At 32.0% G+C, this 24438-nt stretch overlaps 1 protein-coding gene across 1 annotated transcript; it reads left to right on the forward strand.

Annotated features, from left to right (window-relative positions):
* Positions 1-9158: 9158 nt before the first annotated feature.
* LOC145610026 (arogenate dehydrogenase 1, chloroplastic-like) lies at positions 9159-23204 on the forward strand. Its single transcript, XM_081665269.1, has 4 exons — positions 9159-9688; positions 11244-11850; positions 18817-18883; positions 21626-23204. The coding sequence occupies exons 1-4, from the start codon at positions 9266-9268 to the stop codon at positions 22638-22640; spliced, it is 2112 nt and encodes a 703-aa protein (XP_081521395.1). The 5' UTR covers positions 9159-9265; the 3' UTR covers positions 22641-23204.
* The last annotated feature ends 1234 nt before the right edge of the window (positions 23205-24438 follow it).

Here is a 24438-nt window from a genome sequence, read left to right on the forward strand (position 1 = left end):
TATTTCTCCATTATTATCGATCTGTAATTAATTAATATTTTAAAAATTTATGATTATAGATATCGAAAAAGATTTCACATAATTAATAAACTTTGTTATTTTCTTATATATTAGTATAAATTTACATTCAAAGTTGATGAGCATTAAGTACCAAAAAGAAAATAAAGCCACGATAATTATAGACGGCGGAATATAATTTAATTTACAACTACAAGAATAATTTAAACAAAAAATAAAATAAAAATTCAAATAATTTATTTTCTCAGCCTACAAACATGTGAGAATAAGCTCAACTAAAGTAGGTATCTGTCGGTATAATATTTCTTGGTTGTAATAATATCAACGATAGATTTTCATTTTCTTACTTATACCATATTCCCATGTATCTATTTTTGATGTGCTCTTTTATCTACCATCATTTATTCATTTTGTCAATGAACTTTGAAGTACTTTTGACATGTGTTACAGGATTTTTTTTCTACTTCAATATGTCCTAATCAATATGATAAAGTAATAATTTGTAAAAACAATCCTCTAAGTGGTTGTCATAGTGATAACGCGACTCTTAAAATTTGTAAAGACGTGTTAGTAATAATACTCTCTCAATTGAAAGTTTAAATATTAGAGTTTGGTTTGTTTTGTTATATTTATGTTAATATTGTATATTTGGTAAGTCTATCGTATTTGGAGTTTTAGGCAAGTTAGGTATTCCAATTATATTTGGTATATATTTGTGATTAATGGAATACACGAGGCTAAGCCGTTTTCTCCCATATTTCTCCACTTTAACATGGTATCACAGCCTCTCTAATTTTTAGAGAATTTTTCGATCCTTGGTTTGTTTGTTTGAATTACTTCCGCAAATTGATTTGTTTGTGAGATTAGGCTTCAATTTTTCGTTACAATTTTACAAAGATTACATTTTTTTTATTTTTCGGAATTAGGGTTTCTTTCCCCAATTCTGATCAGTTTTGTGGTGCATTCCTTCGAGTGTACTGCTGGGCGTTTTTATTTTATTTTGTTATATTTATGTTAATATTGTATATTTGGCAAGTCTATCTTATTAGGAGTTTTAGGTAAGTTAGGTATTCCAATTGTATTTGATATATATTTGTGATTAATGGAATACACGAGGCTAAGCCGTTTTCTCCCATATTTCTCCACTTTAACATTAAATATCACAATATGATCTAAGCTACGCGACTTTGATCAAATATACGCGTTCAAGTCAACTTAATTTGTTGTATAGCGTTGAGAAAACTAACCCATTTAAACCTGCTCAACAAAAAACCTATCAAACGATTAATCGTATATTATAATTAAAGAGTTGTTACAAGTATAAGCTAGGTTGAGGTTAATTAACCCCTAATCACCGCAATTATATGAGAAGAAGCGGACCGAGAGTGAGAGTATGTAGCTTTATGCGCATGAATTTTTTTGATCTTATCCTAAACCATCTTTTTTTAAAACATTTAATTAACTTCACATCTTTAATTATTATAAAGTGAAAATCTTACATGAATATTATATTTTTGCATAAATTTGGTCAATGAATTGAAATGAGGTGATGGCTATTGTTTGCTAGCATACATCGCATAATGTTTTGATTTTGGCTTATATGGCTAACGATATATCATTAATATATTATAGACTTTATAGTCAATTCACACGGGTATTAGATTATATTCTTTGATTTTAATCTAAAAAATTACAACCATTTAATAATAAATTAGATTAGAAATGTGCATAGTCGTATATTTGTATTTACTTGTAGTTAAAGTTACAAATCTTACAATATTACAAGTGTCAAACTTTTAGATTTCTCATTGCACTTTTATCATTAAGTGATATGAAAGTCATGTATTTTGGCGTTTTCTTTGAATTTTTAATCATTGGTTAAGAATGGAAACTACGAGTAGCAATTTATTTATTTATTTTTAATAAGTTTATTTAGGGAAATAATTAATCTATTTCATTGTAGAGATTTTTATTACTACCTCCGGTTCATTTTAGTCGCAACAAAGTACAAGTTTTCGGAAACCAAGGCAAAAGATTGAAAACATGATTATGGAATAATAAGGTTATATGCTTAACTATTAATCCAACCCACAAAAAAAAAGAAAAAAAATAATACAACCTTAATTAAATTAAATAGCCCACCACCTCCAATACCACCAAGCAACACCCAAACCACCCACCACCACCCAGCACCGTCGACGCACCACCACCTCACGCCCAGAAAACCGCCGATGCACCACCACCACCCCCACGCACCCAGAAAACCGCCGATGCACCACCACCAACCCACGAACCCAAGCAGTACCCAGCAACCCACGAACCCCAGCACCCCAAGAACCCAACCACCCCACGAACCAGGCGACTCGCCACCACCACCCCACGCACCCAGCACTGCCGATCCATCAACCCACCAAACCAATGAAACCATACCCACGAAACCAAACCACCCACCTGACCAATGAAACCATACCCACGAAATCAACCCACGAAACCCGCCGATCTGAAACCCGACCCACGAATCAAACCCAAGTCGCCGCCGTTCTGCAACCCCCAGCCGCCGATCTGCAACCACGAACCAAGCACTGCCGATTCACCAACCCAGCAAACCCACGAAACCAAACCCACGAAACTAACCCACGCGAAACCCCACGATCTGACACCGCGAAATCCGACCCAAATCAAACCCACGACGGCGCCGTTCTGCAACCCCCCGCCGCTCTTAACACCATGAAGCCACCATGAAAATGGGGTTGGAGGAGGAGAGAGAATATTAAATGGGATGAGAGTTAAATAATTTTTTTTTTTTTAAGGTTGGGGTTTAATTTAATAAAATCAGATTTGTAATTTAATAAGGGTGTTTAAGAAAAAAAAAAGTAAGGGCATATATGTCATTTTACAGCCCAAAAGTTACTAAATAAGGAAAATAAAAATTTTGTTGCAAGTAATATGAACCACCCCAAAATGGAAATTGTTGCAAGTAAAATGAAGCGGAGGTAGTATATTAAATTTGCCCGGATAAATTGAATGCATTGAGATGCACAAGTGAGAAGAGCAAAGATGCCCGTCAAAAAATAAAATAAAAGAAGAGCTAAGATTTTTATATGTATATATGATGTCTAAATCTTCTAAAATTATAAAAGAACAAATATATTTATGGCGCCCATATAATAATTCTTGGAACAGAAATTGACAAGTTTTTTGACAAGAGAATTTGAAGCTTATTTGTCAAAAAAAAAAAAAAAAAAAAAGAATTTGAAGCTTAAATACTTCACCATTATTTACATGATTTTGACCAATTTTCTAATGTATTAACGTATGGATATATAGAAAATTATATCATCGCTCCCCTCTAAAAAAGAAAAGAGAGTCCTTCCATACACATCGGTATAACAAATTCTCTATTAAGGGATCATTGTTCATACACCCTTGATATACAACAATTAATGTACTTGCTTGTATTATAAGTATTTTTTATTTGTTTATTATTATTATTATTATTATTATTATTATTATTTTTGTATTATAAGTATATTGTATATATCATTATCCACAAAGAAATGTATGATAATTAATACGAAGAATAATATAACATCCAAAAATAAACCAACCAATTAACCTAATCAACAATCACAGTTAGTGGTGCATATCATGGTCGTAAAGCTGGTGATGAAATCTAATCTGTTTACTTATTATATCACTATATTAAACTTAGATAATGATATTTTATAGGGGCAATATACAAGGATTATGTTCCCGTCAAAAAACTTCAAAAGGATTAGGAGGGGAAAAAAATCCTTAAATTAACTAAAGTAATTACCACTGATGTCATCACTTTCCACATGTCAACCTCTTATAAAAAATTTTCCCGCCAAAACTAATAATGACATCATTATTTTTTTTCAAAATAAATAAAAATTTGATAGAGATAAATTAATTATACATTTTCCTAACTTTTTTATATTTAAATTGACTAATTATGCAATTTTGATTGGAAAAATTAAAGGAATGTCAGACTATTTCATTTTCTTATATTTTATACAGATTATATGAATTGGGGCTTCCACTCTTTATTAATTTCTCAATTTATTAGATGTATTAAATTGTTTGTACTACATACATATTAAACACAAATAAGCTAAATAATATTGTAAAAATCGTAAAATAATATTTATTTAGTGCATCGCACGAGTCTAATCTAGTAAAATAATATATATTATTCAGTTTTTTATTCGCTTCTTAACATTAGTCTCATTTGTTTTTTTTTTTTTTTTTTTTTTTTTTTTTTTTTGTGTTTGTTTTCATTAAGTTTTAATGCATATTTTAAGCAACAAGATATTTAATGATTGACGTATATGAAAAGCTAATAATAATACGGAGTAGCTAATGAAGAACTGAATAAAATGATATCATCCACATAGAATAGAAGAATCACTCTTAAAAGAGGATCTGCAAATAAACAGATATTAAAGGATTAGCTCGACTTCAGCTAAAACTGTGAAATAAAGTTCGTGAAGCATGTTGTAAATCACTAATCAAGCGATGTAACTTTTATGTTTAGAACGAGCAAGGTCAACAAAGCATGGTGGTTGAACCATAAATACTTTTCGCCTGAACCAACAAGGGATTTTCCTAAATTCATTTTTTGTTGATTTCAAAACATAATTTATAAACCTCGTCAAATTTAAAAGGATGGTTTTCAATATACGTCGTATATATTTTTTATTTCTTGACTCCAAAATTAATACAATTTGATCAAATTTTAAAAAAAATTTAAACATGAAATATATAATAAAAACCGGAGTGAATATATTAATCTATTCTTATGACTTTGATAGAATGATTCATGAATGTTATGGAGTATATTAGAAGGAATAACTAGCTTAGGAAAGTATGAAGTATAAGAAAGAATAGATGATTCATTAATTTATATTGCTCATCAATTTTAATCTGGGCCGCCGGCAAAATTTGGTCGTACCTATAATCATAAGCATTACTCCGCATAATTTTCTGCTAGTTTACTCACGTGGGAAATTCCATTAAGATCCAAGTTTTTTTTAACAGTCAAACTTTTACAAGTATTTATTTATTTATATCTAATTATTTTTTAGGGTTTACTTGTTATTTAAGATTGGTAAACAGTCAATGGCTGCTGCTCAGAATAATGTTGTGGTATCTTTGGGATTTCTTTTTTCTTTGGGATTTCTTTAATTTCTCATAATCAATTGTTTAAGGCCTAAATTATTGTCTGAATCGACCGCCAAAATAAATAAAAAAGGCCTAGATGACCATGTTTAAAAAATGGTAAAAAAAAGTATGAAGTATTAAACAACCAAGAACCAAGAACCAATTTTCAAATAAATTAAAGCTATAATTAACTTTTTAAGGAAATTTGAGTTGTGCATTTCAAAAAATCAATAAGGGCCTGTTCTCTTACGTTGAAATTCAGTTCAGTTCAGTTCACTTCAGTTCAACTCAATTCAGTTCAGCTCCTAATTTCCTTCTCTTATAAAATATTCATTTCAGTTCAGTTCAGTTCAGTTCAGCTGAGTTCAGTTCAGTTCAGCTGAGTTCAGTTCAGTTCAGTTCAGTTCAGCTGAGTTCAGTCAATGAGAACAGGCCCTAAGAATGGTTATTGGTTAATACTGTACAATCAGTTGGAAATTAATAATCGATACACTCAATAGAAAAATACACATACATGATACATGTCAAAGTAAACATTTATTTCTTAAGTAGTGTTTGAAATAATATTAGCCTGTAATTTAATTCACTTCCATAAATGTGTTATGGACTCAATAATGGGCTGGTCCGGTTAATCAGCCTGATTAACAAAACTTTGTTAATCAGGTGGCAATATTGTAAATTGAGAGCTTTGGTATTTGTGTTATATTAATTTATTATTGCATTGTACGTTTTGCTAAAGTAGAACAGGTTACTTTCATCTTCTTCCTACCCATATATCTACCATTAAAGCACCATTGAAGCTTCCTCTTTCACCTCCACCAACAACAAACACCAACACCATCTCCTTCCTCTTTCGCCTCCACCGACAACAACCACCAACACCATCTTCTTCCTCTTTCGTCTGAATCATCTCTACCGACGTCAACCACCATGTCGGCGACAAATATAAGCGGCTTCGCCGCCAAATCAAACGAAAAACTCTATAAATTCCTCCGTTGAATCTGTCAGCAATTAAGCATCCTTAACAATCTCGAATTCCTCCATTGAAGTTCATTCTAGTTATCAGATGCAATTCTATGTTTTATTTTACTTTAATACCCCCAACTTGCCCTGGAAAAGACAAATTTACCCCCTGATAAACATTACAAGTTTATCAGCCTGATGAACTTGGATTTCCTCCTCAATAATCATAGCGTCTTGTTGTGATTAAATTAAACAACAGTGAAGTATATACTACGTATCTTAGATTAAAAAAAACGTGCATTTTGAAAGCAGATCGATGCATGAACTTATGTTTCCAATATCATCATATCATAACAACCTTTCGCTATTATTTTTTTAAAGAAGGAAACAAACATTAGATTAGGGCATTTTAGGTTGATTATGAGTGTAATTATTAGCCATAAATATAAAGTTATTTGCCGGATTTGCCTCCCATGGTGATAGATAATAGACCAACTCGAAAAACATTCCGTTATCAATGGTCCTATCTCCAAGACTCCAAAGTACTCTTGATGCAACTAATTGCTAATTAACAGATTTTACCCTTTGTCTCACCATTTATTGTGAGTATTCATCATAAATTTGGTCACGAATGAAACATAAAAGTCTCAATGTCTCATTCTATATGAAGCTAAGCTAGCTAGTATAACTTTCACCAACAAGGAGGAAGCCGACTTTGCTATATTTGTTAACACTTCTAATTTCCTAGTTTGTTTTAATCTTTATATACTTTTGTAAAGGTTAGGTCAAATTAACTATTATTCTAAATTTCTAATATATAATGTTTGGGTCAAATTAACTATTGTACTAAGATATATTTCCCCATGAAATTAAAACCAAGCAAAGTGTCGCCTTACCTAACTCATAGTCTCATACCATACCTTAATACATCTGCAGCTTGATGTATGTCCAAATACATTAACTTTCAGGAGATTTATATCCAAATACATTAACTTTCAGGAGATTTACTTGTACTTATTATTTTGGTGTAAAAAGATCGATTTGACATGGTTTTGTGACCAGATTGACCACATATAATGATATAGTTAGGCCCTGTTCTTTTCACCTTAAAAAAATAATATTAAGTAAAAATAATTTCAGTTCAGTAAAAATAAGTTCAGGTCAGTAAAATTAATTTCAGCTCAGTAAAAATAATTTCAGTTCAGTAAAAATAAGTTCAGTTCTGTAAAATTCAGTTTTCTTAAAGAAGAATTATAATAGAAAATCAGTAAAAATAATTTCAGTTCAGTAAAAATAACTTAATTTCAGTAAAAAATAATTTCAGTTCAGTAAAATTAAGTTCAGTTCAGTAAAAATAAGTTCAGTTCAGTAAAAATAATTTCAGTTCGGCAAAATTAAGGTGAATCAAACAGGGCCTTAGAGTGATACACGGAATATCTTATTAGTATATATATACTTCCTCCGTTTCTTTTTAGTTGACACGTTTCTTTAGTTAAGTTTGCCAATACACTTATTCAATCATTAATATATTTAATTATCGATAAATAAAAATTATGAAAAGTTGATATTTTGAAAGTATATATAACGTGAGGAATCTAATAAGATCCCACATGACTATATTTTTCTTTACGTATAAGCACAAAACACGGTCAAAGAGAGGTGTGTGAATAGTGTTAAAGTCAAAACGTGTGAACTAAATAAAAACGGAGGTAGTAATATATATGGTCACATAATGATTGATGAAAACCATAACGGAGTATAAAATATTATTCTCATATCTTGCAAGACATAGGATACATAATAATTAATTGTGCTTATATTATTATAATTTAGATTAAGATTATTTAGGTTTATATTGTCGCATATCATAATGACCAATTTCTTATCTCACGATTATTTTGCATCACAAATCAAAATCAAAATATATTAAGTACGGCAAGTTACTCCGTATTTGTAATAAGAAGTAGCTTAGTGTGATTGGTCAACTTGTACAATTTTAACCTAAATACTTCAATTCAATTTTCATTTGTCTCACTCTTGGGATTCCTTTTTTGAAACATTTCTTCATAACTAAATTAATTATATATATTTTACTATATTAAATGATGATCAGTTAACCAGTTTTAAATTTAAAATTAAGTCAACTCAATTGATAAAGGGAATTATTGGACATAAACATTAAACGCCTTAATTAAGTACCTACATTCGAGACCATATGAGTAAAACTTGATTAATACAAAAGCAAATCTTACAAGTTATATGATCAACCTTAGCTTCAATCTGATCTCTTATCCTAAGTTCATGTAGTGTTCTTTATTTTCACCTTAATATAAGAGCCTGATTAAATTTGGCTTTAGCTTATGTACACATGAGCAACTCTAGTTGTTGTTTGATGTTTTTCTTAAGGTGAATTTGAATATGTATTCTAAATCAAATCAGATCACCAGTGGTATTAGGCTAAAAGAGCATTACGGAGCAAATAGAGTTATAGAGCTATTAAAGGGCGTTTAGTAAAGAGCTGTTTAAAAGAGCTTTTTAGGCTCAAAAACTTATATGAAGAACCTTTTGAAAGAAATTCTGGAGTTTTGACTATGTATATATTAAAATAATTAATAACTAACAATTATTTATCAAACACTTTTGCACCAACACACCAAATAACAGTCAGCTAGTCAAAAGAGTTAATGCAGCGCAAACAATTACCAGCTAACAGCTAGTTAAAATAGCTAACAACTAATCGCCAAACTAGGTCTGATCTATTAATTAAAAAATCAATTAATTCAATAAAATCTTTGATTTAAAAAAATGATGAGTAATATGAAAAAGTAGGTCCCACCTAAAAAACACCACCCACCACCACAACTTAACATGTGTCAAAATCACCCCAAAAAAGTCTAAAGAGAGGAAGGTGGTGTCCTCTACTTCTCCTATTACTACTACTAACTTCTATAAAATCCAACCATTTCTCTTCCCAATAACTCGTTGCCAAGATCTAGCTTATAGTCCTAACTCCCTAGCCCCCCAACTTTGGCCACCTACCCCCAATTCTCTCTACTCTCCACTTCTCATTCTCATTCTTATTCTCTAAATAGTAATAAACATGCTTTCTATCTCATCATTCCACCCTTCCACCACCACCGCCGCCGCCGCCAACCACCACTCGCAACAATGCTCCGCTTTTTTCTCTCCTCCCACTCACCTTGCACTTCCTCTCCGCCACCGCCGCAACAACAACCTTCATGTTCGTTGCGGCGGGGGTGGCTCGGAGTCTAATAATGATTTTATTGTGTCCTCATCATCAACTCGGGTTTGTAGTGACCCTCTTGAAGTTGCTAATAGAGATGTTAAGCTTAAGATTGGTATTATTGGGTTTGGTAACTTTGGTCAGTTTTTGGCTAAGACTATTGCTCAGCAAGGTCATAGAGTTTTGGCTTATTCTAGGTCGGATTACTCCCGTGCTGCTAAGGAGATCGGCGTCGAGTATTTCTCTGACGCCGATGATTTATGTGAGGAGCATCCTGAGGTCAGCTTTTTTTATTTAGTCACGTTTACTATTTTGCGATGTTTAATTCTGTCAATAAGTTGTGAACTTGTGATTGTTAAAAAATACTTGTTAGTCGTTTCGTTCTGTCATTGTTATGGTTATTGTGATAGGTTGAGATAATGGGACTAGGACATAAATTTCGAAAGGGAATTATTTTGATTGTAACTTTTTTTTAAAAAGAATTGGCAACTTGCATAGATAATTCGTGTAGCTTTAATTTTATTAGTTGGTCTATAATAAATTCCTAGCCTAACAATTGAACATCTCTTTTATACTTTGTATAAATTTTTGAACTGTCAAAATCATCATTGATAACTTAAAACTAATACTTCCTCCGTTTTCTTTTACTTGCAACACACCTTTTAAGCACGCACTTTTAGGAGATGATTAGTGAGGGTAAACGAGAGATTTTATCAATATAATTTTTACACAAAAATTAGAATAGGGTTAAGTATCATTTGTAAAAATTATAATGAAAAATTTGTCCGTTTAGATTACATAAACCCGACCTCAAAACACGTGCCACAAGGCTGTGTTGCAAGTAAAAGAAAACGGAGGAAGTATGAAGTACTAATGAAGTCTACGAACTTGATTATTTTATGGCTTATAACATAATTAGGGTCTGTTCTCATTGACTGAAATAAGCCGAGTTAAACTGAATTGAACTGAACTTATTAGAGCTGAACTGAAATGAATAAAATTAAAAGCTGAACTAAACTAAAAATAATCGTATGAAAATAGAACCTTAATTAACATGACAATTGTCCATTGCCAAAATATTAATTATTATATCACTTAGTTTAGGCGGTTAATTATGAAATAGTAGCAAAATGACAATATAATATGTACTTTGATTTTTTATTTATTAGTCTAATAAAAAACTTCGCATCTTTTTTTAGAAAAAAGACAGAATATACAAATTAGAAAATGGAGCTACCAAATAAAAAAATAATAAAAAAAAAGTTAGAAAATGGGATGTTAAAATGACATAAAGTAGCCATATGCAAAATTTCGTATCGTTTTTCTTTGACCACGTCGTGTTTATTAAAAAAAAGACACAAGAAAGTCAATTATTATTTTGTAATCCATCACTTTCTAAAAGAAAAATCTAAAATGATCCCTTTATTTAACTATTGAAGTTGTGACGTTTTGACGATAAACAATCTGGTATGTAAAGGCTCGAGAGTCGTAAGGATATTGTTGTAAACGTGATTGAATTTCAAAATCAAGTGTGACTCAACTACATTCTAATATGCTAAAACTATTCTATTTTATCATGCAATACCAAATTAAAATTGACATACATGGTACGATAATGAATTCAGTCCCAATTGGTCTCCTTTAGTCGTCCTAGTAAAACATCTCATGTACCAAGTTGGTTATGTTCACGCGGTTTTGTAGCACTAGTAGTTATTTTCATTATTACAACATTATTATTGCTCTTCAATAAATTGGATTTGGTAGGAAATTTGGGGTACGAAGTACTAGCTTGACCAATTCTAATTTGTGTACATTATTGTTATTCTTTTTTCAGGTGATCCTTCTATGCACCTCCATCCTCTCAACGGAGAAGGTCCTCCGCTCGCTCCCCCTCCACCGCCTTCGTCGGTCCACCCTCTTCGCGGATGTCCTCTCGGTCAAGGAGTTTCCCCGCTCCCTCTTCCTACAAGTCCTACCTAAGGACTTTGACATCCTTTGCACCCACCCAATGTTCGGCCCTGACTCGGGCAAGAACGGGTGGGGCGGGCTCCCATTCGTCTTTGACAAGGTCCGAGTCGGGTCAGACCCGGCCCGGACCTCTCGGGCTGAGGCATTCCTGGACGTGTTCAGGAATGCCGGGTGTAGGATGGTGGAGATGACCTGCGCCGACCATGACAAGCACGCGGCCGGGTCACAATTCATAACCCACATGATGGGCCGGGTTTTGGAGAAGTTGGCCCTAGAAAACACACCAATTAACACCAAAGGGTATGAAAGTTTGTTGAATTTGGTGGATAATACAGCAAGAGATAGCTTTGAGTTGTTTTATGGATTGTTTTTGTACAATAAAAATGCAATGGAACAGTTGGATAGAATGGATTGGGCTTTTGAGATGGTAAAGAAGCAACTTTCTGGTTATTTGCATGATCTTGTTAGAAAACAATTGATGCTTGAGACTAATAATGAACAAAATGGGGTTGATCAAACATTCATGCTTCCTTCTCCTAGTGATGATCGTCTTCAAATACCTCCCTCGGCTGAGATTCCAGAAAAAAAGGCCGATTTTGTGGTGGTCAATGGTACAAGGTAGGCAATGTAGTAGTGTTAACAAAGAAATCGACGACAACAGCAACAACGACAATAACAATAGTCGAGCACGTACGTATTGAGCCGTTGGTGCTAGAGAGGGGATACAGGATGTTTTGGGGGTTCCTGAAATCCATTGCAGCCTCATTAACTGCATTTTTTTTGTTACTGATGGTTATGTATCTATGTTTTTTTGCTCAAGTAGTATAATTAGTAAGTATGTATAATATTAATCAAAGTAAATTATAGCTAAGTGAAAGTAAGTTTCATGAGATGATAAATAAATGTACAAATCATGAAAGTTAATTTATTTTTTCATGTGTTGATTAATAAAATGACACTTTAAACAAGATCAAGGTGTGACTTTACTTTCACATGTTGTATTCTTCGTTTCAGTTTATACTGTTGACATACTTTTATAACCTAATTAGCATATCATAAGTAGTCTATTACAAATAGATTAGAGGGAGAAATTGTAACACCCCAACCCGACCACCAAGGGTCAAGAATAGATACCAAATACTCAAGGAGGATCTGAAAACCGGTGTATATTACTATACACGCTTAAATGTGGAGTATCTTAGCTCTTTAAAATAAAAGAAAGATGAATTGATGGCTTCAAACTCCTTATATGCTAGATTTGCTAGGTTAGCTACCGGATGTTCCTATTTAACAAATATGCTAAATACGCAAGTTTAGTTATCTGATGAGAAACGCATAAAATGCGTACGTGTCATATTAACAATGCTAAATAAGTACTCAATATTTGATTTCAACAACCATCATATTTACTTGTTTAGAATGGGATATTTTGTACACTTAATTTCCACATGTAATTTGTACTCAATCTGAAAAAAAAAATACAGTAATTCAGGAATACAGCTAGCTTAGAAACAGCCGTTAGCTCATTATCGTGGTTGTGTTCTAGTACCAAATCTGTGCGAGTAGCAATTTCCAGTTTTCCACCTAATACATACTTCCTCCGTTTTCTTTTACTTGCAACACTTCCCTAAAAAGGAAATATCACAATACTTGCAACACACTATAAAAGGAAAGTTACTTTAGGGAAAAACTATATTATTTCCTTTATTTAAAGCACATGACCCACTAAATTACACTCCTAACAACCACTCATCCCATTTTAAAGTTTATTATATTATGTGAACCCCACATTTCTTAAATATCGTGAAAAAGTGTGTGTTGCATCTAAAAGAAAACGGAGGAAGTATATAGTAACGAACTAAACTGAATCGATTGGAGCTGAACTGAACAGAAATTAAGCTGAAGTGAACAAACCCTTAATTTCCACATTAAGTTGGTACTCAATCTGTAAAAAAAAATACTAGTACAGTAATTGAGTAATACAGCTAGCTAAGCAACAACAATTAGCTCATTATTGTGATATACTAGTGTTTTAGTACCAAATTTGTGCGAGTAGCAATTTCCACCTAATACATAGTACATACATATAACTTTAATAAGTTGACATTTACATAGGCTCATTTTTTATCCCTTCTAATATATCTGCTCCACTGAGGTAGTTAGACAATAATTCTTTAGATTAGTCTTTAAGCGAATCAAATTAGGAAATCAAACAAACTACAATTTGTGTTTTCAAAAGGATTTGGCAAAATAAACCGAAACTGTATGGGAACAAATAACTGCCTCATCAACAAGTTGAAAGTGGGATGGATTAGCAAGCTATACACACTTTTAAATTGGCAAAAATAATGCTTATAGTAGGATCGGAATTGAATCTCCAACATTAAAGTTAAAAAGTACAATTCGTAATATTATGCCAAACTCGTCATCTATGGTTAAAGTTGAGAAATAGAGATTAGAGCTATCCACAGAATTTTGCGTAGTACTCCGTACTAAGATTATAATTGAACACGTTTAAATATTAGATCGACCCGTGTTTTATATTGTAATATCCGAATATTTTATGATTTTATATATAGTTTATTTTTATTTATTAAAAAAACTTTCCTAATCTCATATTTTTATTTTAGAGTTCGAAAAAGGTTTAAAACCCTATTTTAATTTTAGTAGAACTCTTATTTAATTTATATTAACTATTTTAAACCCTATTAATATTCTAAAACTTTACAAGATATTTTATATAAAAAAAAGACAGGGACAACAGTCAGCGGTTTTCCGATTTTGTGCGTTTCACATTCACATACCAAAACCAAATATGTTCTTTAATTTTTTTTCTTTTTCGTTCAACAATTTCCATCATCATATCAATTGCCTTGTTTGATGATTACATCATGATGAGATCCATATAGAAGCCACATGATATATTATTTGTGCAAACTCAAAGTCTACGAACACCAAGGTCGCCGGCCTATTTCTCGTTGCAGTCCGAAGCTATTTCATCCGTATGGTAATCACACGTATCTATTTTAGAGTTGTTTATATTATTATTGAATGATTAGTTGTTCATGTGCTTTAATTTATATGTATGATTAATGTATACAATTTCATGATTTGATCAGATTTAATGTGTTGTTATTATTGTTGTACGTATATGATGAATCGTATAAATATGTTAGGGTTTTTAATGTTGTTGTTATATGGAGTATTGTTTTATCGAGGTTTAGGTTTATAAATGTAGAGTATTATTTTGGGTTGAGAATTAATTAATTTTGGGTACTAGTATTAGCCCTGGAAGAGTTGAGATATTTATGAATCGAATTGTCGTGTAATTTGGGTACTCGTGCCATTATTGAGATACTATGTATTAATTTGTGAATGGTTATTTGATCAATGTATGAGATCAAAAGGTTGAGAGTGATTATTTTGTTATTGGTTTAAGGCTCGGCGTTATAGACCTTAGTCCTTGGCATGTTTGGTAATGAGATAATGATCATGAGTTAAGAATGAGGTACAATCTTTATTATTTATTTTTCTATGGTCCTCTACAGTGGGAATTGGCCCGTATGTGGTCTGGTTAAGGTGTTTTCTGGTTATTGAGAGTATTCAAGTTTTTATACTTGTTGGTTTGTTATTCGAATTACCCATGTCCAAGGCTAGGTATAAAACAAAGAGCGTGGCACACTTATTGGTTAGAGGAGTTAATTGAGCAGAGTATCATATTATTTTGAGGTTGGATTTTATCAAGGTTAGTTATGTGAAGTGTCGTATTTAGTTTGATATTTTGGTGAATGTAGCTTCAAACTACATTGTCAGTGAGCTAATTATATTATTAAATATTATATCATTTCATTATATATTTGATAAGTGGTGATTACTCAGCTTTTTGCTGACGTGTGTATATTTTTGTTGTGCTACTTGTGTTTGCGGCCATGTCTTTTTCTTATGGTGGCCCTGCGACGATCTATTTTGGAATTTGTCCTTAATGGTGAGCAGACAAGATTGTTTTAGCAGGTTGATCAAGTGATCGTAGCTAAAGGAGCTCAAGTGTTTCGATTAGTATGCTATAATGAGTTTGTAAAGTTGTATAAATAGCTCACCTAATTTATTGTTATTGGGTTGTAATTATTGGGATTTTTGTAAGCCTTAGCACTTGATAGGTTGTCAAGTGTGGCAGTAATACCTCTGATTTAGGTGTATGCTTCCGCAATTTTATTTAAATGTTGTTTATTTTTCTTATTTCTTGACTATTATTAGCTAGTAAATCGGAGGTGTTACATATATATTGTTCATATGGTGTGACATTGTCATTAACTCATAGTAGGAGCAAAATTTCGTTTGTATTATATATTAGTGAGGACAATAAAAAATACTCCGTATATAGTTTATACTTTATATTTTACATTTATTTTACAATTAGTTTAAAATTTGGAAGGTATTAAATGGTTAGAAAATACGTAGTTACGTACTTGTAATAGATATTAAGCTGAAACAATCTTTACAAAGTATATGTTGTACCACGTTGTCTACTATGTACACATCGAACTAACACCATTTATTACTGATTCACCACCTTTTAAATATATCGTAAGTCTTCTATATTTAAAGTTTTCCTCAAAATCTATATCTACACTCCTTTAATTAGTTTCTTTGGGACGTAATAACCTTCCTTTTAATTTTGTTTTGTCCCAATTTTAACTTGTATCTCTCCATTATTTACATACGTATCAAATATACGAAATCATTATTGATCGATCCATCACTCTCTTCATCGATTGTCATGCATCTATCAAAACAATTATATTGCGTACAAAGTGGTAGTAGAAAACTAGAAATGCATGTGGCTGTCTAAACGCAAAGTACGTTTCATGCATACTAACCTCTTATTAATTAGGAGCGTTCGTTATAATATTCTTTCTCGATCAAGTCCCAAGCAATTTGCAAGTTTAATTCTCGGAGGAAAAAAAAACACCGAATTAATTATTAGTACATGTTTGCATATTTTATACTCTTAGTATTAATCCTTGACCCTAATAATATCGATTAAATTCATAACTATCGCGTTGCATTATGCTTTAATTTGTGCGTACTAAAATGATTAACTAATGTATTATTAGAGATCCGAACAAAATCTCAAAAATATAAAAAAAAATCAAGCTTATAATTGACTTACCTTAAGGTGGCTTCGCTTGAAATTAATCAAAGGTCGAACACAATTCAACTCAGCTCAGATCTTGGGACAAGTTTTATTAAGTCAAATTTGAATGATTTGAACTTTTATCTAGTTAGCAAGCTAACAATAAGGGTCTATTTATATTTACTGAACTGAGCTGAACTGAATTGAATTCAGCTGATTAGAGCTGAACTGAATTGAATTGATTGGAGCTGAATTAAACTGAACTGAGCTGAAATAAATATTTAATGAGGGAGGGAAATTAGGAGCTAAATTGAACTGATTGGAGCTGAAATTAAGTAAATGTGAACAGACCCTAAGTCATGATGAAACGAACATGGCGTTAAGAATTCAAGTACTAAAAGAAACTCCCTCTGTCCCTTAATACAATGCCTCTTTCTCTTTATAATGTGAGGAATAAATGCTCAAAAGAGGCATTATATTAAGGGACGGAGGGAGTAACTTATAATTGGTATTGTTTCAATAATTTTCAATCCTAATCATCATAAGAGTTTGCATTAAATATGATATTCCTAATCATCATAAGAGTTTGCATTAAAATGGAGTAGAAATACAACATTGGTTAGACGAATAGTTTAGGTCGACCCAATTATTAAAACTATTGCAATGGTTAATTGATCAAAAGTTGGTGTTTGATCAAGTCAAAGTTGAGTACCTAGCAAAAAGGTTAGCTTTAAATTGCTAGAAACTCCGATCCTATTGTTGGTCCAAGTGTCACCGAAAGACAATATTAAAAAAATGGAATAAAACATGTCTCTAAATAGCAATACATATATGTTCTGCTTAAAGTTTTCATATAGATTTAATTTGCAAGTATTTCTAATGAGAGTATGAGACACGCATAATGATTTACTCCCTATATGTAACACCTTTTCAAATAGAAATATATATTGCGAATTTTGCGATTAATAGATTAAAAGCAGATGATTAAGTTGATAAATGATTCATATATATAAGAGTATAAGCAAATAATTGAGGTTCAACGTGGTACATACTACAACGGACACCTATAAATGATCAAAATGACAAAAATACAAAGATTATAAGTGATAATGTAATATATTGCATGATCTGAGCTAATATTATAGTACAAATTAAATGAACTGATTAGTTTTCTATATTGTCAAACATCTCAAGAAAAGGGATAAGGTAGGTGTCAATTTGACAAATTAAAATTACTTTAATTTAAGTTGGTTGCAAAAAAATCAATTATGTAGGTATTGTGTTCATACTCTTCTCTCTTCTTGTCTGCAAAACTACGTGTTGTTGTAACTTCCTCAAATAGAAAGGGGAAAAAAAAATACGTGTTGTATTATTGTTAAGGCACCTCATCAATTAATTTTAACTTCTTTTGATTATTCTATTTGAAAACTACATACTCCAAAATCTATGCTTCATCGTGGAATTTAAATTTAATATATGTATTCTCTTCGTTCCCTTTTGTTTTTGTTTGACCTATCTCCGTCTCTTTACCTATTCATCCTCTGCATGTAGGCTACTATAGAGTACAACAATTGCATACATTTCAAAATTTACAAGATGTCCTACATTAACCTTTTACCTACCTTTAATTTGTATCACAATAATGTAAAGATTGTAAACGCTCCAATATATATGTGACCTCATGTCGAAGACTAAGTTAATTAAACTTTATAGTTCAAAGTTTTGCGCTCACCTACCAAAGTAATTTTATTTTATTTATTTATTTTTTTTAAGGGGAAAATAAAAAAGTAAACTTCAACATTTCTTGTACAAAGTCTAACATTTAAAGTAGGAAGCATATATATTTGACCTACCCATGTCGATGCAAAGCCAAACAAGCCTAGTGGCATCTTTTACTTAATTGCACCAAACATTAGTAAAAGATCCAATTATAGACAACTAATCTCAATGCAAAGTAATTAATTTATTCAAATGAGCATCTAATTAATCCCTCCACGCATTCCCATCATCCCATGTAAACTACTTCTTGTAGAGGTCATGCAAAATTATCAATTTATCATCAAATTTATACTTATTGCACAATTAAATATTATTATAATGATATTACATGCATGTACGTATGTATTATTAGTGTTGAGAGTAAAACAGATATTCATCCTAACAACTTGATGTAGTAGAGATTTTGCATCCATCCTAATGTATTTTGATCCATTAGATTCCATCCTAATTGTAAGAGTTAGTATTTTGGAATCAAAAATCAATAATCTGTTAATTAATTAATGAGGCTACGCATGATTGTCTCACAAATCTCATACGAAAATGTCCAAGTATATTTATATATTTCCGGGATTAAGTGATGCCTCATTTAATTTATTACAGGACAAACGTATATGAGGCTTGAATACTAATTGATTAAAAATGTTTTTTTTTTTTTTTTTCTCCTTTTTTTTTAAAGAAAGAAAAAACTATGCTAAGAATACATACTCCGTATTTTAGTATATATGATGTCAATACATTAATTATTCTTATATATATCAAAGCCATACATCAGATCACATGTAAACCTCATATAATATATTTGATTTGCAGTTTTAATTCTGGTTCACGTTTTTTTTTAACAAAATCAACACATCTATCACATCATACGTAAACAAACCACACAATATGTCTACTTTTTAAAAGTATAATGATGGATTTTAGTTTATTTCGACCTCGAAGACCATGGACATACAAACGATTAATTGTGGGACTTACACAAACAAGATTTCAATATGTATCTTTGAACTTAGTAAAGAAAATCAATCGCATGACATAATATAAGGAAAGATACTTAAGACTGCTTAAAATATTAAAAGAGTAAGAAAATTACCAACTACGCATGACAGCCGCATGACTGCATGAGTGTATCTTTTTGACATGTGGTCTAAGTCATCTTGACTTTGTACAATGTTATGTTAATGATGATTGAAGTGAGTGAGTTTGCATTTTTATTTTTATTTTTATTTTTATTTTTATTTTTTCTATTTTTTTCTTATTTTTTTTATTTAATGATGAAAACCTCATTTGGTTCAAAGACCTCATAAAATTACATGTCTCTAATAAATTATTCATTTTTAATTTTTTGTTGAAGACTAACTAGTTAATTTAGTTGGTTAAAATTTTAGAAAATCATATTGGTAGAATTATTACAACAATTTCCATTTGTTCACGTCTATAACTTTATACTAAAGGCGAAACCAGGAATGACACATGTCATCTCCTGATTAAATATTTTCCCTCCAAAAGTTTTATTTTTATTCTTTTTAATTTTTTTGGCCAAAGCTTCGTAGAGAAGTTTTTAATACAAACTATACAATAATATTTCATTTCCTATCTGATAAGTATATTCTATCTGTACACATTCAAACAAAGATATAAAAGTATTTTTTTTATACAATATAATGCAATAATAGTTTCTAATCTATACTTTGTACAATAATTCATAATTATTTTTATTAGTGATGCATATATTATTTTCCCTGTTTTCTTTAGTGATAAATTTTTTAAAAAAATTTATTTTATAATTACAGAACTTTCATCCTATTTTGCAATTAAGTATAAATTTTTATAGTTAAATAACAGTGTTAAACTAATGATAAGTATTAAGTATTAAAAATTACCGTGCATGGCACGGGATTTTAACCTAATTATATCTAAAGTCCAAAAAATCACTCTACCAACTTTAGACACATAACTAAATTTCTATAATAATCATAGAGAATACCTTACTTAGATTACTTGCTTCCTAATTAATTTAGTGTAAACTTGTTTAATTTGCATCACTAAGGGCCTGTTCATATTTACTTAATTTCAGTTCAGTTCAGTTCAGTTCAGTTCAGTTTAGTTCAGTTCCAATCAGTTCAGTTCAGTTCAGCTCTTAATTTCCCTCTCACATAAAATATTCATTTCAGCTTAATTCAGTTCAGTTCAGTTCAGTTCAGTTCCAATCAGTTCAGTTCAGCTTAGTTCAGTAAATGTGAACATGCCCTAATTTACAATCACACAATTATAAAACTATATAGTGCATACATGAATCACATCTCACCAAAGCTACTACTCAACGAATAGTCAAACACAAATACAATCTATTCTAACCTAATCTTCGCATCTCACCAAAAGCAACTACTCAATAGACACAGTCAGTCAACACATACATATACTATTATATACTAATAACTAATCTAACCTAATCTTAATTATGGATATGTATTACTGTATTAGTTGAAGATAAACATGCTTGTACGGTATTTGACCCGGGCGGTCCTTTGATTATGGGTCGATCGACTTGATTCATATAAGGACTACTCTAATTGTTAATACGACATATGGAGTACATTGTATCATACTTCTTTCGCATTTTAGCTACATTACAAAAATTTACTCTATTCACGTACAATTTTACACACGATACAATCTCTATTTTTGATAGTATTTTCTTATAATGAAAAACATATTCGCGTGGTTTTTGTTAGACTTATTTTGATTTATGATTCCCAAATTTAAATATTACGGGTAATATGTTGGTTTTTTGTTTTTTTAATGAACAAGGTATGTGATCCACGTTACAATCTTGGTTACGCGTGGACAATGTGTTATGGAGTATTTTTTAGGCCAAATCTCAAACCTGACCCAACTAAACCGGACTTATTTTACGGGGTCGGACATGATTTTTTGAACTCTACTACTCCGTATGATGTTTGAAATGTTTGGTAGTCTAACTACTCCGTAACAAGTGACTGAAGTAAGGCAAAAAATATTCCCTCAAAAAAAAAAAAAGAAAAAAAAAAAAACAGTAAGGCTTTCTCAAAACACAAAAAATATTAAAATATAGTTTCCCAAATTATTCAGAACCACCAAATTAATTTCTCACCTCAAAAAAAAATTCCCCAAATTCTCCTTCGAATTTTCCGACCAAACACGAAACACATCCAAATGCTTTCTCTCTCCTCCACAACCACCGCCAAACTCTCGCCGGCGCCGGCGGTTTTTCCGGCGAACCACTCTTCTCTCTCAAATAACTCCGGCAACCTCCTTTCTCTTCGCCGGAAATTTCATGGCGGCGTCAAAACCCTAACTATTCGCAGCATCGATGCAGCTCAACCATACGATTACGAATCCAAACTTGCCGCCATTAATGGCAATTCATCTTCACCATCACCGGATTACCCGAAGCTCAAGGTTGCAATCGTTGGGTTCGGAAATTACGGCCAATTTCTCGCGAAAACCCTAGTTTCACAAGGTCACACTGTTCTTGCGTATTCTAGGTCAGATTACTCGAAAATTGCTTCGAATCTCGGTGTTTCGTACTTTTCTGATCCTCATGATTTGTGCGAAGAACATCCGGAGGTAATTTTGTTGTGTACTTCGATTTTATCAACTGAATATATGTTGAATTCACTTCCATTGCAACGTCTTAAGAGATCGACGCTTTTTGTTGATGTTTTGTCTGTGAAAGAATTTCCTCGTAATTTGTTTCTTCAGATTTTACCACCTGATTTTGATATATTATGTACTCATCCTATGTTTGGACCTGAATCTGGGAAAAATGGGTGGGGAGGTTTGCCATTTGTTTATGATAAGGTTAGGATTGGGAGTTCAGAGGGTAGAATTAGGAGGTGTGAGAATTTTTTGGATGTTTTTAGGAGAGCTGGGTGTAGGGTTGAGGAGATGACCTGTGCCGAGCACGATAAGTACGCGGCCGGGTCTCAGTTCATTACACATTTCTTAGGGAGGGTGTTGGAGAAGCTTGATTTAGAAGATACGCCGATTAATACCAAAGGGTATGAGAGTTTGTTGAATTTGGTGGATAATACGTCGAAAGATAGTTTTGAGCTGTTTTATGGGTTGTTTCTGTACAATCAGAATGCTATGGAGCAATTGGAGAGGTTAGATTGGGCGTTTGAGTTGGTTAAGAAGCAGTTGTTTGGGCATTTGCATGGGTTGTTGAGGAATCAGTTGTTTGGGTGTACTGAGCTTGATGAACGTATTGGGAAGGCGAAGGAGTTGAAGTTGCTTTCTGATGCTGCGGCACAAATTGGTGCTGCCTCGAGCTCGACTCCTAGGGAAAATGCAAATTCAGAAATTGACTGAAAGTTTTTGTAGCCCGGCTCTTCAATTTTTTGGTGTGGCTATTGGACATGAATTTTGTAGCAATCAATGTTGAGCGACTATCATTCTGACATTCTCTGATGTTGAAGTTGGATTTAATTGAAGTGGCTATGAAGGCATTGTTGCGGATGAGATGGTCTAGTGCACCACGCTTTTACTGATATGCTGACTCAATTGTTTTCAAGTGGGAAACTGGTTTAGTGATGGAATTGCTTTGGAATGAAGATGCATCTTACATGGTCACGTGAAGTTTTTCTATGGCAGATGCTTTAGTGAGCTAGGTGAACTGATCTGATGTGCTCCAAGTTTGACTGTGGACTTCCTGTAAAATTCTTTTCCTTTGTTGATTTTGAGTTTAGGTGTTTACCTATCTCTATTTATGGAATAAATTGCCTTTTAGAATTCTCTTCTTTATTTAGCCATAAAAACTTTGTACAATACATGAGCAGATTTCTTGCAATGTATGTATGATAATAATTACTGGAGTTTATCTGTTGTTCAATTCTCATATTTCTTCTGATGAATTAAGTTTTTATTTATTGAGAATATACATGGTCAATACAGAATGGTGTGGCAAGGGAAAATGAAATTTGTCTTTTATAAATAAGAACTTCATTGATCAAGTATGGAATCATTGACTGGTCATCGGTTAAAATCTGAATTGCTCTGTTCCTTGTCTTCAAAGAATATTTTAAAAAGAAGAATTAGAAGAAAGAAAGAAAGACAAGATTTTTTCTTTTTCAAAACAAAGGAAAGCTACTTCATTGAAACTGAATGTAGTGTCCTTCACAGGAGTGCCTTAAAATTGTTCAAATTTCTTAAAAATTACAAAGCAGAAGAAATCCCAAAGAAATTTGAGCTATTTACTTTTCATACTACGTGACTCAAATATTTTTCAAATGTATGCAAGGTCAATTTGTGTCTAACTAGCCTACATACATATTCAAATTTCTTCAGTGATAATGTATATCTATGTTTCTACATCCTGTCTTCTTCTTTTTATCTTTCCTTGAGACTTATGGTTCTGCACTCCCCGGGTCTGAATATTTCTGCTGTGGTGCCATTGTTGAGCACACAAGTTTTAAATTATGATGGTTAGCACTTAGCAGTGCGTCAATCTTATGCTGCTTGGTATGTCATTAAGGATGATAATCTATGAAGCTCTTGAAGCTTTAATGTTCCGTGTGATACTGCAGTCCCTTGTGATATTGTGATGAGATTTCTTGTGAGACTGGTGTATCTCCTGACGTATCTAATAACTTATCTTATGAGACTGATGTATCTGATTTATTGTAGTGTCCTTGCTCAGAATGCATTCCTGCTTGGTTGTGTATCAGCACACAGGTTTTGTTCAAATGTGTATTCTTTTTATCCAGTTTAATTGACTTTGTTGATAATTTACTTTTCCTGTTTTCCATGGGAATATAGAGAATTGCATATTTATGTGGTTAGAAGAATAACACTTAGGTGCCTATTGCTAGTTTTCAAGGTTGACAGATATGACTAAATTGAAAGCTTAACCAGATATTTTTATGTTGGGTTGTCTATCTTTTCAGGTTTTTTTTGAGCTAATGCATTGTTGTTGAGCAAACTTACATGAAAAGGAGACTGATGTGCTTAGCTAAACCATGCCGCTCCTCCCCCCTTCCCACTCTTTCCTTTTTTTTTAAAAAATAAATATTTTATTTGAAGTTGAATTACTGAATTTTGTATGCATTTCTTGAAGCCTGGTCAAGGCACATCTTTTGCTCCAGCATTTTCCAGGGAATTTATAATGTTG

This window comes from Chenopodium album, chromosome 24, assembly GCF_948465745.1.
Source record: "Chenopodium album chromosome 24, dcCheAlbu1.1, whole genome shotgun sequence".
NCBI lineage: Eukaryota > Viridiplantae > Streptophyta > Magnoliopsida > Caryophyllales > Amaranthaceae > Chenopodium > Chenopodium album.

Bases quoted from the DNA above. Each gene is read 5' to 3' on its own strand.
- LOC145610026 (XM_081665269.1), top strand. From the start codon at position 9,266: ATGCTTTCTATCTCATCATTCCACCCTTCCACCACCACCGCCGCCGCC. The intron at 9,689-11,243 runs GTCAGCTTTTTT...TTCTTTTTTCAG, and splicing joins TATGTGAGGAGCATCCTGAG to GTGATCCTTCTATGCACCTC. The intron at 11,851-18,816 runs AATTGATGCTTG...GATTGTCTCACA, and splicing joins GCATGATCTTGTTAGAAAAC to AATCTCATACGAAAATGTCC.